We start from the raw sequence: 19,003 nt of genomic DNA, 5'->3' as shown, positions 1-19,003 counted from the left end.
GATCATATTGTTTTTACGGCACTTTGTAGGGCGAAGAGGTTTTCAATTAACTAATGTGCAGATTACCATCAATCTCTGAGCCAGGAGTCAATCCTGTTCCTCCCAATTTGTCGGGATCGGAAGATAACCAGGAATCTTTGATTAGCTTCCCACATTCCTGACAGGTTCATTTCATGGAGGTTGACACCGTTTCCGACGGCTTCATGCTTTCAGTCAGAAGTCGTTTTTCTCAAAGCAGCAGCTGGAAGATAGAGAAGATTTCTCATTAATTAAATTGTTTGTATATATTTAAATATTGAGTCATTTATCATGTATAGTTGCTGCTTGTGTTCCAGTGTCGCTATCCTGGCTGAGGTTCCCTGGGGTTCTGCAGCGTCTGGGCTTCACCTACTTCGTTCTGTCTCTGCTGCAAACTTTCTGGGGCCAGAAAGAAATCCCAGTGAGAGCGGTGAGCAACTCTGTCACATTTACTCTCATCTGCCATTAAACACAGGAAGAAAAGAGTAAATAAAAAAAAACAAAAAAAAAAACACACAAGTTCCAACCTGAAACAGCAGTGGTGGCGTTTAGATGAGAAGTTATGAGTCCAGTTCCCAGCCTTACTCAGAGGAGTTCACTGAGCAATTAGTTCTAAATAATTATTTACACCAAAATCCATTAAGAGTCTTTGATTTTTTCCCCCCCACTTAGGTGAAGAGTGAATGTGCTTGTGGTTGTTTGTGGCATCCACAGAGTGACTCTAATCTGGGTAAGCAGGTACAGCAGTGAGATGGTTGGAATGCTTCAGAGCTTCAGATCAATATAGTGCAGAATATTTAAAATACAAGAAGAAGAAGAAGAAGAAGAAGAAGAAGAAAGACGGAACCTAAATAATAGGACAAAAGTGACATCATTCACTGTTATTTTCAAAAATGCCAGTATATCTAAAACACCTGCTGCAGAAACTTGGCGTAAATACTGTGGGCTTGATTCACAAAAGATGTTCGAGTACAAAAACATAAAAACTCGACAGCACCTGCAAACACATATTTCAATCTGGAAACAACACTATCTGTCAAACATGTAAAATAACACAAGCGATCTATTCAGTGCATTTGCCTCTACTGTATTGAATCTGTGACGAGTGTTTCTGCCAGAACGTGTAAAAAACATTGTACGTATTGGCTTCAAGAACATTGAGTGGGAGCAGATACAGTGCGCGCCCACTGTTTCACGCACAGATGGCAGAAGTTGACAGATGTTTCGAGGAGACTAAGACAACATATATTTTATACACGATTCAATATTTTGTGTTTTACGTTTCTTGTGATTTATTTATTTTTTTTTTTGCTCCCCATTCTTAGATCTATTCATTGTTTCTTCAGACTTCCTCTGCTGTTCTGCCTCTAAAATTCTCCATGTTGAACACACTAATCTTTGTTTAGATAGAACGGTCTCCACCATTTTCACGTCTGTTGTCAGGGAATCTTAGTGAATCACGCACAACATGTGCAATCTATTTGCCATCGCACCCAATTTAGCCTATTTTTTTAAAATCATGCTCATAGACTTTAAACAAAACATAGGCATTAAGCCATGCCATCTCAATTCAATTTAACTTTATTTATATAGCACCAAATACAACAAGTCATCTCATGGCACTCATCACAAAACATAAAGATGTGTTTTAATAGGGGGAAAAAAAACCCACCCCAACATTTCCCCATTAGTTTCATTAAGCTCATAGATAAATAGAGATGTGTATCATCCGCGTAACAGTGAATATTTAAACTATGCTTCCCAATAGTGTTGCCCAGTGAAGGCATTTATATTGTAAACAGTATTTATCCTAAAACTGAACTGATTAACTCTGGCATGCAATGAGAAGAGATTATTATTATGAACAAAGCAGGTTCTTTAAGTTAAGTAGAATTTAAACCCTGCCTTTAATCCCAATAACATTTTCTAGTCTTTGTAGCAATAAATCGTGATCAACTTTGTCAATGGATGCACTGCAGACCTTTATCTGAGGCTTTAAGGACTAAAGCAACCCTTGTCTTATTAAAACACTAAACTCTAAACCAATTTTGGCACAAGATGACACGGCACTAAAATTATTCTTTTGAAATACAATGCACCTATTTTAAGCTTTTACAAATAAATGACTAAAGTACCTCTAAGACCAGATCAGCTCTGTATTAGAACAGCATGAGGACATTTCATTAATCCTCTAATTTTGACAAGGAGAGAAGATACTGGACCTTATAGCACGGCCTCAGGTTAAATATCATGTCATTTTATTGACATTGACATTCAATTCATTCCTCATCAGTCTTTGGTTTGTTATAGATCAAAGTTATTTATTGACTTTACTTAAATGCCTGCTCTCTCTGAAATACAGTATTCAGTCACCAAAATGTAATAAATCTTTACATTAGAAATGTATTAATTTATTGCAGACAAAAGCAAAAGATGCCAATTGACTAATTTATTTATTCATTTCGTATGTTGGTTTGTTCTCTTGCTTGTTCTCTTGAAATTGTAAATATTAAGTACACATTGCATTATAATTATTCCATTTTAATATAGTTTTTATTAAAAATAAATAAATAAATAATTGATGTAACTTTTAAATGGTATTTCAAAAAAAGATGTTACATATGATATTAACAATCCCATCTTCCTTGTATTCTTTAATGGTTAGGCTACTCACAATTTGTCATGTAAAATCATCATTTCATTGCTTTTATTTAAAATTCCTGATTTTGCTAAAGTCAAAGCAAAAACACAATAATAATGATATTAATAAATGTTTATACTGTAACTTTTTTTATTTAATCTAAATAGAAAATTTGAGTGTGTTTCCAAATATAAACTAGCATAAGGCAACCACTCATCAGCAATTATCATAAGGTTGAGTAATAGACAACATTTGTTCTTATTTTCTCTTATTGCTTCAGTCCTTTTTATTTAGTCGTATAGGTAAACTTTCTTATTGTTATCATTTGTGCTACTTAAATGAAAAGCTTTCGTTTAAATTGTTATTAAAATCAGATTGTGTGTTTTGATGCAGCATCACTGGTGGAACCAGGTTCAGGATGTTTTCCTCTACTGGCCACAGTGGATCATCATCATCCTGTTGGAGACTCTGTGGCTGTGCATCACCTTCCTCATGCCCGTATCCAACTGTCCTACGTAAGTCTGCTGTTCACACCGACAAAAAGCATCAGTTGCACACCTCGCTTCCTGCTGAGGTGATGTGCACTGCAGTGATTTATGAGCCTGTGGAAGATGCTTCAGAGGGCATAATTAGCCAATCTCAGGCTGCCATGTGCAATATGAGGAGTTGAAGCAGAGGATCCATCTTCCTCGCTCTGCGTCCTCTGCCTGTGTGTGTGTGTGTGTGTGTGTGTACGCATGTGTGTGCGCGTGTGAGAGGACTGAGCCAAGTTTGGCTAAATGTGTTGATTCTTATGTCGTGATGACCACTTTAATGATGTTTTTCTATCTTTTCAGAGGGTATTTAGGAGCTGGAGGGATCGGTGATGGCGGTCTTTACCCAAAATGCACTGGAGGCGCTGCAGGTTACATTGACAGGTGGATGTTTGGGGATAACATGTACAGATATCCTACATGCATGGTAATTAAGTCTAAGTCTTTGACATTTTTAGCAGTTTGCTCCTTGACTTTTATTAGTTTAATAAGATCAGTTTTGTTCTTGTTTTTTTATTTTTCATTTTCTTATTTTTTTTCAGGAAATGTATCAAACCACTGAGCCCTTTGATCCAGAGGGGGTTCTGGGTACAATCAACTCAGTTGTCATAGGGTTTTTAGGGATGCAGGTGAGTTGGATCAATAATAACTCTTTTTATTTTATTTTATTTTTTATGTAATACATAACAGGCTTTGCACAAAACACTTTTATTACAGATTCAGAATATTTTTACACTTAGTAAACATTTAGGTAAATGGAGGGGTATGTTTGGTAAACATATTGTATACATTATACACTGTATATACAGTAAAGCCTACACTGTACACACTCACTGTTCAGAACTGCATTTACTACAGTTAGAGAATTCTTGTCAAATTAACTCATTTTTGACTCAGAAGTATTTTTACCTGGCAAATGAAAACACTTTATAAAGCATTATTTAATTCCCAGCAACAGATATACTGGTGGAGTTCAGCGTTACCCACAGCCACTCTAACTTCCAGTCTGCATGGAACTCCGACCACCCTAAACACTCAGACTACAGTCCTGCTCACTAACACCAAGAGAAACATTTGGCTGCGAACAAAGAGTTCTATCTTCTAAAAGCCAAGTAAATATTCAAAAGTAAAGTTTCAAAGTGGCAGAGTTTATTGATTTTTGTAGTCTGTGGCTGCACTTTAATACTGACTTCATTGAAAATGACCAAGCTTAGTTTTTCCTCTCTATTTATTAAAGTGGTATTAAAATATTTATCATCACACCGACTACACATCACCAGTGTGAACAAAACGTACAAGTATCACAACAGTGTGATCCCAGCTCATGCTCTCTAGTGCAGTGGTTCTCCATCTTTTCACAGTCCCGTACCCCTTCACACCTTTAACCTGAAGCCATGTACCCCTACTCCTGCACACTTAATAAACATAATGTCAAATACAATGTAGAACTACAGTGAAATTTGTCCCTGAATTTTACCTCCTGTTGAGGAATAATACATAATAACTACAATATTTGCATTTCCTGAAGAAAATGAAAGTGAGGATGCAGGTGCTGGCTCGTGTCGTCCTGCCTTAGCTTAGCATTAGCTAGCATTAGCATTAGCTAGCATTAACCTCTCATTAACATTAGCCTATAATATCACTAGCCTAGCATTAGCTTTAACCTAGCATTACCATTAATCTAGCAATAGCATTAACCTAGCAATAACAATTACCTAGCATTAGCATTAGCATTAGCCTAACATAGCAATGACTTATCATTAGCTTTAACCTAGCAATAGCATTAACCTAGCATTAATATTAGCCTAACATTAGCGTCAACTTAGCATTAGCCTGGCAGTAGCATTAGCCTGGCAGTAGCATTAGCCGGACATTAGCATTAACCTAGCATTAGCATTAGCTGCTTTATTTATATTCTAATTTCCAATGTTGTCACAACGTTTTTAATTTTCATTCAGTTACCCCTTATGACAATTTGCGTACCCCTGGGGGTACCCGTACCCCACTTTGGGAACCAAGGCCCTCGTGGGTATATACTGATTATTTACAAATATAGGAACACCCATTAAACAGAACCCTTGATGTTAATATGATCAGAAGTGCACATAACTGTTTTGGTCACTATGCTTGGGTTGGTGCACTGTTCACTGATTTTAAATACATGTTTTCCAGGGAGAACAGAATGGAGGGATACGTGGATAATGTCACATTGTGAATGAAATCAAACTTTAAATGAATATAAATAGCAAAACAACATGTCGGTTCTTTAAAGCCTGACAGAATATGAAGCTTTCTAATGAAATGTACAGAAACCAAACGAAATGACAGATTTTAAAGCGCGCACAACACTAACTATATTAAAGCACTAAATACTCTGTTATCCCACAGAATCTCATCATCAACATCAATATCACCATCACTGTCCTTCTGACTGTTTTATCTCTATTTCAAAAACATTAACGGATGTGAATGAATAATGTCTACTTCTCTCTCTCGCTCTGATTCATCCTGTGATTAGCTGTTTCTATTCCTTGGACTGTTTTGTTGTAGCTTCTCTGCTATTAGCATGCTTATCAAAAGCTGGATGACAGGTTTTTTTGCACCTTTTTCTGCTCGTTGTAGAAGGATATTCCAGGCATAGTCTGCACTACATTTCTGTGTAAGTCATGAAGCACGTTGACATCCTGCGCACACTTTTCCATGAACAAATGTGACGTGCCATGAGAGCAGGAACATATCGACCAGGGGTGTTTTGAGTTATTTACAGTGTGTATTCTAAGCTTTCCGATGGTATTACACACAGAATTCTTCTTTTTTAAAGCATAAATTATATCAAGTATAGGTTATTTATAATAATAATATAATAATATAATAAATTATTAACAAATTATAAAATTAAATTGGTCCAATGTCAGTGATAAAGAGACTGGTCTTAAAGCTGATACCCAGAGTTTCTGAGAAACGTCTCGATGCCCCGCCCTCAACAGCTCCACTTCCTCCCACTGCCTCTGCAATCTACAGAAAGCCACGCCTCTACTTTTCTGCATGCGCATCGTGGAACATAACAAGGTAGCATTGATATAGGTCTATGGGTCAGGTAATTTTATTTACCTCTTTACTCTTGTGACGCGCAGCCTTGTTTCCGTGCACAGTTCCTTTGATTGACAGTCTCAAAAACAGGAAGTCAAAGCCTATTGGCTGTGCACACACTGCGATCGTTTCCATTTGTATAGGGGTCTATAGGACGAAGGAGGGACTTGACCACCAGCAGTAGACCATAGTAAAAGACTCTTTAAGCATTTTTTTGAATTTCAAAAGGAAGATAAACAGATTCCTCAGAAACTCTGGATATCAGCTTTAATTTTCAGGCCAGGTTTTTTGTGGAGCCTGTTGAGTCTGTGTGTGTAGAGCTCAGTCTATCTGTCCAAAAACTACGTTGTGTCCAAACTTTGATGATTTTTCTTTTACTCATTTCCCTCACCTTTCCAGTGTCCTGCTCCTCTCTAGTCTCTCTCCCTCCCTTCTGTTCTGTGTGCAGCTAACTGTGCTGTGTCTCTATCTCTTTCCCTTCAGTAGTTTTTATTCATTGAGGTCATTTTGGCAATGCAACAAAAACGTTGTGCAACTATTTGTGTATATACATTAATTCAAAAATTAAACAGTGTAAACTGTACGTGCACAACTCATCTTTTCTACACATCAAACACCATCCGAGACCGAGAATGAGCGGAAAGCTTTTGGTCTTTTGACCCTACTGATGGTGGCGGTGTCACTTATAACAATTTAGCTTTGTGGGAAGCAGAAAAGCAGCAGCAGCCACATTGCTGAATTCCCGGTGGGCGGTTTGTTCAGAGCCCTTCAATCAACGCGTCTTAAGCGACACACCAGGTGTCTGCTGCCCTGCTCTGTGTTGGTCCATGCTAGTGCTCTCAGCCTAAACACATTCATCATCACCAAATTAATCAGAGGGTGCAGATGAATTACACGCCACATCTGGCACCACAGGATAGGAGAAATGTGAGCGCCACATCAGGGACACGGCATCGACAGCCACATCCCAGACCTCCTGACTTTCCCAAGGACTCGTTCATGAACACTGATGTTAATGTTGGATTGTTTCTGATTAAACCTGAATGTGTCTCTTCCTCTTTTTACTCTTATCACAGGCAGGGAAAATTATCATTGTCTTCAAAGGGAGGAATGTCCACATCCTGTGTAGGTTCTTGATCTGGGCCATCGTACTGGTACGTTACGCCACACAGAGGATTGTAGTGAAAAACCATCAAATGTAATGCAGCTCCTGTGACTCATACAGAGGCCAGCTTTACTATTATAATGTGCTTTCAGGTAAACAGCGTCTCAGGTAGACAAAAACACATTATCTGTCCATATGGATATTACTCATAGCTACCAAAGGCATTCATTAAGAGGATTTAGGAGAAGACAACATGTGTGATCTGAGTACAATCAAACAACATTCATGTGTGCCAGTGTTTCCGGGCAGACATGAGTATCCGGCACCTCGGGGGGATACACACTGTCTCTTATTGCCTGTCTGTGGTTACACATTAGAAGAGCTTTGCATATTATTTACAGTTTATTGCAAGTAAGGAACCATGTGAGCATGAGGCTCTCATTAATTAGGCCTCATGCATGAACAGTCACTAGTACATGTTGATAATTGCATTATAACCATTATTGCTAAATATGATTTAGAGTTGTGTTCAATATGGGTGGTCGCTACACTCAAAGAGCAAAGCTGGCCTTTATTTCATTTAGAAGGGGCCAACGTCCCACAGGGGCCAGCCAAGCGTTACAGGAGAGGGTTTGTTTTGCATTTCTAAACCTGCGACAGGCTGCTCGTTTCCTCCAACACATGGTGTCAAACTTAAGGACCGTGGGTGAAATCCGGCCTTTTAGAGCATCCAATTTGGCCCGCAGGAGAACGTAACAATGACAGAGAAAACATGAATCATTGTATAAATTAGTAAATAATTCAGCTGTAGATATCACAACTCACAAATTCAGTTAAACTTCACATGCAGGGCTCATAGTTTTCCCATGCTTATATCACATGACGGCACCTTGTCTGCACATACTACATGTAGTGCAGTCTTTTTCATGACAGCAATGCATGTTTTATTATTGCAATTGAACAAAATGAATTTATTTTATTGCATAATTGTGACCATCACCAGAAACAGTATTTTAGTGAGGGTATAAAAAGAGAGGCCAGTGTTACACCTAGGTGAGGGGGAAGGGAACAGGGAAAAGGGAGTCAGGGTAGGAAAATGGAAAGGGTGGGAAGAGTCGACTGTGAGAGTGAGATGTGATGTCACAGTTGTGAATTTTGTGTTGCATAATCTGTTCAGCCAGTCTGGTGACTAGTGTGGAGAAATTGAAGCAGGTGACACAGCACCCAGCTTAAGAACAGTATAATGGTGGTGGCCTTGAAGAGTGAGGGGTTATATCAAAAAGTGATATTTGGGATCAACGTGTCTAAGGTTAATGCCAGTGCATCCATGACAGACATTTTTCAATTTCAAATTGTTGAAAGAAAACTCAATTTTACTAAAGTCCTGCAATTTTCCCCAAATGATTCCACAAAATTTCCCTAAATGAAATAACAAATTGTTCACAAAATCAAAGAAATCTTAGTGGAGATCCTGCAGGGACTGATATCTGTCACGTATTGCTTAGTTATTGTCCATGTCTTACATACTTTATATATCAGTTATACGTGGAACTCTAAACAAGGACACATTCATTTTGAAATGACTCGTTTTCACACCTAAAGTGTGCGGCCCATCTGAGAACAAACCGCTCCATATTTGGCCCCAAAACTAAAAGAATTTGACACCCCTGCAAAAAGCGCAGGCTTTTGCGAGCTCTTGTTGTTGCGATGCTGCAGGGATGGAGGTCGTTTGTGAGAAACAGGGTTAGTGGGAGCCCTACATGCTGTGGAGTCAGACATCCTGAAGTGACAGTCCTGTGGCCTGAAGCGATGATGGAGCCAGAGGAGCTGCAGCACCAGGCCTTTGAAATCAAACTGAGTTGGATGAAAGGAGAGCTGGACTCAGTTTCAGCAAAATAACACACACAGAGGCATGAGAATGGTTTCAGGTTGTGTGTGTGTGTGTGTGCAGTTGAAGCTATTCCTTTGTACTGTTTTACAACTCCCTGTTTCCTTTACCTTCACCAAGGAGGTCATCTTTTCACCAGGCATTTATTTATTTATTTGTTTGTTTGTTTGTTTCATTCATTCAGAGCTTTAAAATGTAAATGATCATGGTACCATGATCAGGATCACTGTTCCAGAAATCAGCCAATATCCGACAAAGAAGATATATGGTGTTTAAAGGTCCCATGTCATGCTATTTTTCACCTTATCTCCATTCGTTCTAGGAACCCCAAAAACATAGTATTTGAGGTTTATTTTCCCAAACTCGCCTGTTTTCGAGTTTTCCTCTGAAAAGTCACTTTCCAAGCAACTCTACATAAACAGGCGGATTTGCAGCCTACTAATGCATATTCATGAGTGGGCGTGTCTATAGACAGGACACTGACTTCTCTGCATCTCGCTCTGTTACGATGGGGATCAGTAATCACCACATCCACACACAGTGATTGTTTTCTGCCAAAAAACTGCACATTACAGTAAAACACATAGATATTTAAGCTGCTATTGAGTGTGAGTCCATCTCCCCTCCCCGCATGGTGGCATAGGGTCAGAGGACGGCACGCCCTCCTCCCACCCACTCCTTAGCCGAGCAGAAACAACAACAGCCTTCGATGTGCAGCGGTGATAGACTGTGGCAGCGCTGTGCGAAGGACGCTGAAATGCTCACTTTCGTGGGCGTGTCATGTTTACGCAATCACGCTTCCTGGAGGCGTGGCTTCTCCAGCTCAGTGCCGCGTCAAATTGGTCATCAAAGTGGGAACGCGTCATAAAATCGGAGCGAGGTGTTTGGGCTCACCCTGCAGTAAGAAAGGAGCAAATCACCCTCTAACTAACGATTGAGGGAATCAATGAAAAACATGGGCCCTTTAATAGAGGTTTGTCCTCTTGAAAGTAGATATATTCTGAGAGTTCCTGATTATTCCTACAGTCCCAGAGATTTACACTAATGTCCTCATTCAGACAGCAAGTCTTAATGCACATTTTGGATTTTTGGGCAATTGACTCTGCACATGCGCATAAAAGGCCATGAGGTAATACTGAGGCATCCGCTCGTCGTGTGTGTGTGGCACTGATAATATGTAAAATATAACAGATAGCTATACATTCAAAGACCTTACTCTCCTTCCATTGTTTCCACTCCTTCCTCTCCCCTCGCCGCTCCTCCTGGGACGCAGAATGGTGACGTTTATTGCATTGTCATGACAAAAAGGTTGGATAAATATGACCTGGCTGTTCAGACAGCAGGTCACAGCATTATGAAATATCAGATACGTATTTGATTTAGGAGCACATATGAAAGTGGCCTGGGTTGGATTTTTTAAAAAATGGATTTGTGCTGTTCAAAAATGTTTTCAATAGATCGCATACAGGTCGCATATGAGGAAAATAAATCCGATTTTGGCTGCATTTGTCTGCAGTCTGAAACCAGCCTTAGTGTGTTTCTGAAGGACTGTGGTTGGTTTTAGCTTTTAGACAGGTGTGATGTAATGAACACCCTTTACATACTATATATAATGTATTTCCCTCGTAGATTCAGGGAAAAAGCAGCTCTTGTGATTCATTCTACGATCAAAGTCTAATTTCCTCCTTGGAATTCTACAGACAAAGCCAACAAAAGACAAAAAAATTATACAATAAATAAATGAATTGCAACAAAAACTTTTTTTTAAGGCAAAAAAAATGCCCTTGTGGATAATATATTCAGTAGTAATTCACAAGTACTTTAAAAAAATAAAAAATAAATTCTCCATTAAATATGATAATACTTTCCAAAAGTTTTGCTCTGATCTTATAAATCATGAGGATAAAAAAAGGTTTTTAGACAAGTAAGAGTTGCTTCTGCTGTTTTTTTTGGTGAGATGTAATATCACCTGAAACACATGAACACTTCCTTTTCTAACCTCCCTGGGGACTTCTGGGGTACGGTAATATTTGACACGTGAGCCCATTTTTTAAAGGTTCATCACTATCCAATGTTTTTAGAATCAAAAAGTAAAAGTCAGATCGTTTGCGTTTTCATTTTGTTTCTTTAATTCCTTCTTCTTTAAAAAGAAAAAAAAGTTAATTTCCGTCTTTCTTTTTTACTTCTTCATTTGTTTATTTTCTGTGGACAGGAAGCAACTCACCTCAGGATTCTGCAGCTCTAGCTGTGTATCTATTACATCAATGTGTGGTATAAACAAGAGCACAAATTTATGTACATGCAATATTTTATTTATGATATTTATTTCTCTATATATTATGCAATATACGTATATGCACTATAATGCATTTATTATCTCATTTCTGGCAAGAAAAAAAATGCGTAGATGTTGCGAAATGATTGTTGTGTTAAACTATGATGACAAATGCAGACATAGTAGGAAAAAAACAACCGATTCTTTTCAATCATTAAACTGTTTTAAGAATTAAACCCTGGGTGCCTGTAAATTTTATTCCTGCAGAGTTTGCATGTTCTCCCTATGCTTGCATAGATGTTCTGTGGTTACTCTGCTAAATACTTAAAACTGGATATTATAATAAATAAATGTTATTCTAAATTACCTTTTATTGGCTGTTTAATAGTAAAGTTATACATAATTCTGTATTATTACAAACACATAAAGAATAGTAATGTCAAATTAGGGCAGCTCTGGTGTGTGCATGCGTGTGTGTGTGTGTGTGTGTGTGTGTGAGCGTGTGTGTACTATTATACCTCTTGTTAATAATCATTTTTCAAATCCTCCCCAAGGACCCAGTTGGGCACATTGAGTTTATGAACCAGGAAAAATCCAGTTTTTATACGTGAGAACAGAAGAAAATACTGTTATGAGATTTTCAGGTCATTACCCTCAATTCCTAAATGACAAATTCTCTCTATTATGACTGCTGATGTTGAACCTTATTGACTATCATTGTACAGCGAAGGTCTGGAGTGAGATGAAATAAATTAGATCCATTTGAATTGTCCCTGAGGCACCGAGTGATAAAGTAACACGCGATGAAATAAATAAACATTAGGCTTTTGATGTTTTTTTCTTCTGCAGCAGCTAATGCAGATGAAAAATGTTAATGATGTGATGCTACTCTTGATTATAATATTGGAGAAAACAATGATACAGTACTAGTAATGGATCATTAGTTAATAATAGGTTTAATATATTTTTTGGAATAAAACAAAACAACAACAGTTGCCTGCAGGACCTGTGTGTGCTGCTTTGATTCTTTACCTTGTTGGGGGTGATTTTTTTTCACTCAACCTATTTCAGGCCAAAATTTAAAACGACAGAAAAGACAAAATTAGTTTTAGCGATTGGCCTGCTCTTGATATTGACTTTTCTACGATTTGTGCACAAAGAGGAGGGAGGTGAACCGCCTCGTCTGTCAGACATGCTGGTCTCCTGTGTTTGGATAAATGCATCATGCTGCATTGGATTGACTGTAAGCAATATCAAAAGTTTGAATTGTTTTTCTTGTAAATGATAAACCAGCCTTTGCTCACTACTGTTTTGTGAACTTGGAGGCAGCAGAATGTTCTGAGGCCACATGGCCGTGCATCCTCCTCCCCCTCCTCCTCCTCATCATCAACAACAGCCATGCACTGTTAATTAAAGTCCAACGATCAGGATCCCACAAGTGAAGGATTGGAATTGAGCGATTGCCCCACATACCAGCCCCGTCCCGCATCCTGCTGCCTGGATAGCCTGGAGACTCAAACCTGCTATTTCCACACCATTGATTCTGTCATCTATACACATGATGAATATCCACTTAACAAGCACGTTTGGATCCAGCTTCCTCTGTGCAACACACAATGTTTCCTCGTTTATATAAAACATATGGAAAGATGAACAGACGAGACAATAAATAAAAGCCATGTGATTCCAACAGACAAGTAGACCTTCAAAGGCCTGTACTATGAAGCTGGATGAGTAGAAGTTAGCAGGCTTCACCAAACCAAGCGTTCTCTGTCAGAGAGCACCTGTACTACAAAACAGGATATAAATACATTCACTTAAAAATATAGTGGACGAATTTCTGGAAGTTTAGAAAAGAAACACCCTCTGCACATACAACACACTACCAGCTTCCAAGAGGGAACTACCTACGTGGGCGAGAGAGCGTGCACGAGCCCAATTTTCCTCGTGCACAGCTCTGGAAAACTAAAGCATTGCTGATGCAAGCTTACCTTCCAAAAGAAGATTTGCACTTTTCCCACTATGTCAGACTCGCCATTGGTAAGTGAAAATCCATTTTCAATGGACCTGGTGCGCGCCGGGCACCAGCACGTACGACGTCTTTACGTAAACATATCACCAGAATGATTGACAACTAGGAGGATCAATAATCTAGATTATCCAGCCGAAAAAACATCGTCCACTATACCTTTAAGCGAGGTGATTTTATTCTGCGCACTCCTGTGACAAGGGTGGACATTACAGTGTGAGACCAATCACAAACAGGGACAAACTGTAGAGCAACATATGTCACAATTGAGGGATAATTATTTAAAAATACGAAGAATTAAAATCCATAATTCAGAAAAAAACAACACTGTTGCTGCAAAAAAAAAAAAAGCAGGAAGAAAAGAACACAGGCAGGAAACTTCTGACGCTGTTAATGCATAAAAGCGTAATATTATACACTATTAATCCACGGGATGATAAATGGACAGCACTGATCAGTTTAACTTTACCAAGGCACAACCTTACACTGGGATGAGAGCGCATTGTTTCACTGTAGTATGATCCTACTAAGGCTGTCTGCATCACTATAGCGCAGCGATTCTCAACTGGTGGGTTAGGACCCAAAAGTGGGTTGCGGACCTTTACTGAGTGGGTCGCAGACCTGGACAGAAATACTGTCTGATGGCAGCGAAGGTTGTTGACGTCTGTTGTGGTGAAAAAAAAACTACAAATTTCCGAAAATGGACTAAAAGCACATTTATAAGGCTTTCCACTGATATAATCTAAAAAAACACAAGGTTTGAATGTAAATCAAAGGAAAAGAGGCTACCAGGCTACGAAGAACCACAATGAAACTAAAAGAACGTCACATTGAGAATGGTTGCTCACACTCACCTTCCACTCACAAATATGAATTATGTTGGATAAAACATAAAGTGGCTAAAAATGTCTCTGATCCCTTTTTCTTGAACCACAGAGTGTCTGTTTTATGTCAGTTATAATCTGACAATATGTCTTACATATCATAAAATATTTGTTTTAGATTATTTATTTAAAGTTGTTCAAGGCATGTTATTGCTTTGGTAACTTACATGATCTCCGTTACTTATCGTGAGTTTTCCGTGAGCGCTCGGGTGTGCGTTTCCCTTTAAATGTTGTCGCCGCAAGGAATTGTGGGTCAGCATTATCTCGTCTCCTTTGGTAAAGGATGCATCAGTGTTTCCTAGGCTAAAGGAGGTAAAAAAGGAAGCATTGAGCCTCTTTTCCTGAGCTTAAAGAGAACTTGGACGCTCTTTATCATGGCCGCTACATAAACACTGGAGGATCGGAAGGAAGGAACAGTGGATAGGAAAGGAGATAGGAAAGGAGATAGGAGGGACTATTCCTGGCTCCGACCAAGTTAGGTGTTCAGCCTAAGTTACCATGGTGATTTAGCCCTGTAAGACGTTAACCAATGTTGTAGTACACCACACACTGAATAAATCCCGGAAGTTAGCGCAATAAGAGAATCCAGCTTTATTATACAGTCCCTAAAAGAACCATGAGAGCACAAAGGTTGTCAGGGTATGATTAATTAATCTTAGGACCAATAAACTTTGTTTATATTCCTTAAATCAACAGTTTAACCCTCTGTTACTCATTGTTGATTTGAACTGATGTTCTCTGATCATCTCACTCTGTGTGAATTGGTTAATCCACAGCCTCTGAAGACTCAGCAGCCCAACCTTTCTTTTTTTTTTTTTTCTCAGGTTGCTTTATCTTCTTCCATCGATTTGAAATCTGTTTCATTTCCACCCTCAGGGAATCTCGGCAGCCATCCTTTCTAAGTGCACGCGAGACGGAGGATTTATACCTGTCAATAAAAACCTTTGGTAAGTGCTTCCTGACCCTTTAAATACAGCCACTTCTCCTCACAAAAGAAAGGATGGGTTTCCAACAGGCACAAATCAAGGCTGCTAAAACACGCGTTTACTTACCTCTAACTACAGCTAAGACTGTAAATAATCACACGTAGCTGTTTGGAGTGTGAGGCGCAGCGGTTACACATCCTCCTCACATGGTCACCCTTTCAGAATAAAAGATGTCTGACCCTCTCCACCTCAGATGAACTACATGTTTTACCAACACTGTGTGATTGGAAAAGCATCGTGACCTGGGAAATGGAACAGCTGGCAAAAATTCCTGAACAACAAAGTAGAACATGCTGATTAATGGGTTTTTTTTAATGTTTTTTTGCATTAAATAAGGCCTATAATCACTGCCTCTCAGATTGTTTTACATTCAGCGTATTTTGTCCCGCTCATGCCTTCCCTGTAAAAATGATGTGAATCATTTTAATGTTGCAGCAGGAAGAACACTGATTCAACTGTGATGTGTAAGCAAATGCTTGATAGTGTTCCTCTGGGGCCTACACTCATCCCTCACTATTACCTGCTTTGCTTTTATAGGCAGTTCATCATGCACAGGTTATTGAGCTGTGGAGTACAAGTCCCTGCCTGGATGTCTAGAAGTAATTAGCTCCCAGCCAAGAGCCATTTTTGGCACCACATCAGCAAAGATTTAAAAAATAAAAAATAAAAAAAAATAAATGAAAAAAGGCTCACTATGGTGTGTGGCCATTTTACATTAAGCTACTATTTCATCAACCATTCTAGCACTTAGGAGTGGACAGGAACATGACTGGTTGGCACGGCTTCATGGAGCAAATGCCAAGGATTCACTTGTGATGCTTCAAACCCTTCCTCCCAACACACAGTGGAATGGTTTTCTGGTCTGGTTGTGACTCCTGATTGTTATTTATCTGCAGCAGGGGATTGATGAACAGAGGGTGTTTACGCCCTTGTTCACACCCAGCTGCTAACATTTTAATGGTGCCTACACCTCGGCACACAGTCGAATGTGGCTCCTGGTTAAAAAAAACGTGATGCTGATGGTGTGTTTGTGCAGGTCTTTGTCATACGTGACGTGTATGGGCTGCTTCTCCTTCCTGCTGCTGGGAGTCATGTTCTTTGTCATTGATGTCAAAGGCTGGTGGAGGGGACAGCCATTCATTTATCCAGGTACTGCTTAATGGTGGACAAACAGACTCATTCAATATCATGTAGCTACATTTTAAAATTTCAAATACACTCAATAAATGTGGATTTCAAGGGAACATTTTGCTAGTCGTGGTTGAAACTGTATAGCATATCATGCTTTTTTAAACGTTATCTTTATCTCTTTATTGTCATGTTAATATTGTCTTTAAAAAAAACATAACTATGACAAAAAAGCTAAGCATGTCAGTAAATATGCATTAAAGTACAAAATAAAATAAAATAAAAATGGTAGAAATTGCTATTTCTAAGCACATTATTGCGTCCTTATGTAAAATGGTGCTGCACTGTGATAGAGTCTGCCCAATAAAACAACAGCGTCAGTTAAATCTAAAATTATTTTTTGGGGGGATGCATTTTTAACAATTTATGAAAATTCAAAGAAATTAATAAACTGTCGATTCAATGGGTGCTATAGTTACACCACTCTATCACACATCCACTCCTAAAGGCAATTATTTTGGAGACCCCACTCAATCCATGATTTTGGATATCAGGAGGAAAGAATATTACATAGAGAAAACTCATGTAAGCACGGGGAGCACATGCAAACTCCACACGGAAGAGAACCAAGTGTCCACCACGGCCTTGAAAGCTCCGCATTGTTGCCATTTATTCAGCACAGAAACACAAGCATGGTGTAATCATCAAACATATTTCCTGGTGTTTTCAACTTCAATATGATAATACAATTATTAGTTAAAATACCTCTTAAATCTTATGGAAGCTTCAGTGGCTATGGTTACATGATGTTTTTTTTTAGCATATTCCGAATTAAATCATTTGGAATTAAAGTGTTCTGCTTTGTGTTTACATGGAAATGGTAATTCCCGAATGAGGTTTACATAGAAAACTGGTTTATTTGTTTATTTAGTTAATTCTGCTTTAGGTCTGGGGGTTGGGAAGGCTCTGATTGGACAAGGGGAGAACGTGACGTTTGACAGAAAAAACAACACAACAAACCTTTTATTGTCAGCTGTAACACAGACCACACATGAGAACTGTTTCCACCTTTATTTACATTTTAATTTTGAAGCAACAGCTCAACAATAACACATGGTTTCAGTTTAGACCACAGAGCGTAAGAGAGATAGGAACTAATCACAGGTAAAAAGACCAGTAAACCTCTGGAAAACAATCACCAGGAATAAACATTTGCTCCCTGGTAAAGATAGTAGCTCTAACAACTGGTAAAATGATAAACTGGTGATAATACAGCCTGTGCAGCAGTATGGGGACGCATTTACTCCGCCTCCGGGTCCTTGTGCCAGCCTTCCAGTGAAGCCTGTTCTATTTACCGTGTTTACCGAGGTCCATGTGAAAGTCTGCATGTTTATGCCTCTGTCCATCCACTCTTAATTATATCTATGTCTTTTAAGGCCCTTATTAAATAGTCTAGGCTGGAGTCCGGGCCGCCGCCATCTTGGATTATGTCGTCATCCGCGCGTCATCGCCGCAAGTCGCGCAACAGCAGAATGACAAGAATTAACTTAAAGCGGAATTAGGCAAGTGAAGTGTTTACAAGAAAGAGGAATGATCTAATTCGGAATAAAAAACTGAATAAACCAGCCACCTAATTCGGAATTAAATTAGCATTAGGAATTATGTGTTTACAAGGTCAGGTTAAAGAGGAATGAACTTTTATTCCACTTTAAAGAGGAATTAAAGCTCCCACGTAAACGTGGCCAGTGTTTCCAGTAAAACTAATAATATGATGGGAATGACAACATTTTCCTCCACAATGTGTCACCATTTGTTTATCCTGCTTTCCTCCTCAGGGATGAACTCCATCTTTGTGTATGTCGGCCACTCTCTCCTGGGCTTCTACTTCCCCTTCAGCTGGGAGATGCGCTTCCAGTCAAGCCACTGGGAGTGGCTCTTTCAAAGCCTGTGGAGTACATCACTGTGGGTGCTGATCGCCTACATGCTGTACAGGAAGAAATTCTTCCTGAAAATATGAGCATTTTGTCCTGTTCTGTTTTTTTTTTTGTTTTTGATGGAATACTAAAACTACATTAATTAAAGTTGTTTTTTTATTTAATTTTATTTCTTCAGTGTAACATACAAATTCAAACTCATCGTTTAAACCATGATAGGCAACTCTATCACAGTGAGGGCCAAAAACATTTCATTGTATATGCCACACGATCAATATTCATGTTATGTCTTTTTTTGTTTTTGTGGTTTTTATGTTTTGTCAGTTTTTAGTCATTTTGTATTTTTGGAGTGTTTTTTTTTCTTCTTTCTTCTAAGTTTTTTGTATTTTTCTGTGTTTTTCTGTCATTTTCTACATTTTCGTTGTCCATTTGTGTGTTTTTGGGTTCACTTTTTGTCTTTTTGTTGTTGTTTTCTGTATTTTCCTGTCATTT

General features: G+C 38.8%; 1 protein-coding gene across 2 annotated transcripts in view; it reads left to right on the top strand.

The window, feature by feature from the left end:
* The window catches only part of LOC114477018 (heparan-alpha-glucosaminide N-acetyltransferase), a 40,590-nt gene extending 21,996 nt beyond the window's left edge, over positions 1-18,594 (top strand). For both annotated transcript variants that reach the window (XM_028469055.1, XM_028469054.1), the window contains exons 11-18: positions 336-448; positions 3,053-3,174; positions 3,496-3,619; positions 3,735-3,821; positions 7,359-7,436; positions 15,340-15,410; positions 16,486-16,598; positions 18,413-18,594. In XM_028469055.1, the coding sequence (XP_028324856.1) occupies positions 336-448; positions 3,053-3,174; positions 3,496-3,619; positions 3,735-3,821; positions 7,359-7,436; positions 15,340-15,410; positions 16,486-16,598; positions 18,413-18,594 (890 nt within the window). The remainder of the gene's footprint in view (positions 1-335; positions 449-3,052; positions 3,175-3,495; positions 3,620-3,734; positions 3,822-7,358; positions 7,437-15,339; positions 15,411-16,485; positions 16,599-18,412) is intronic.
* The last annotated feature ends 409 nt before the right edge of the window (positions 18,595-19,003 follow it).

This window comes from Gouania willdenowi, chromosome 15, assembly GCF_900634775.1.
Source record: "Gouania willdenowi chromosome 15, fGouWil2.1, whole genome shotgun sequence".
Lineage (NCBI taxonomy): Eukaryota > Metazoa > Chordata > Actinopteri > Blenniiformes > Gobiesocidae > Gouania > Gouania willdenowi.
The sequence above is the reverse complement of the archived record's forward strand: the minus strand, read 5'-3'. Positions and strand labels throughout refer to the sequence as shown.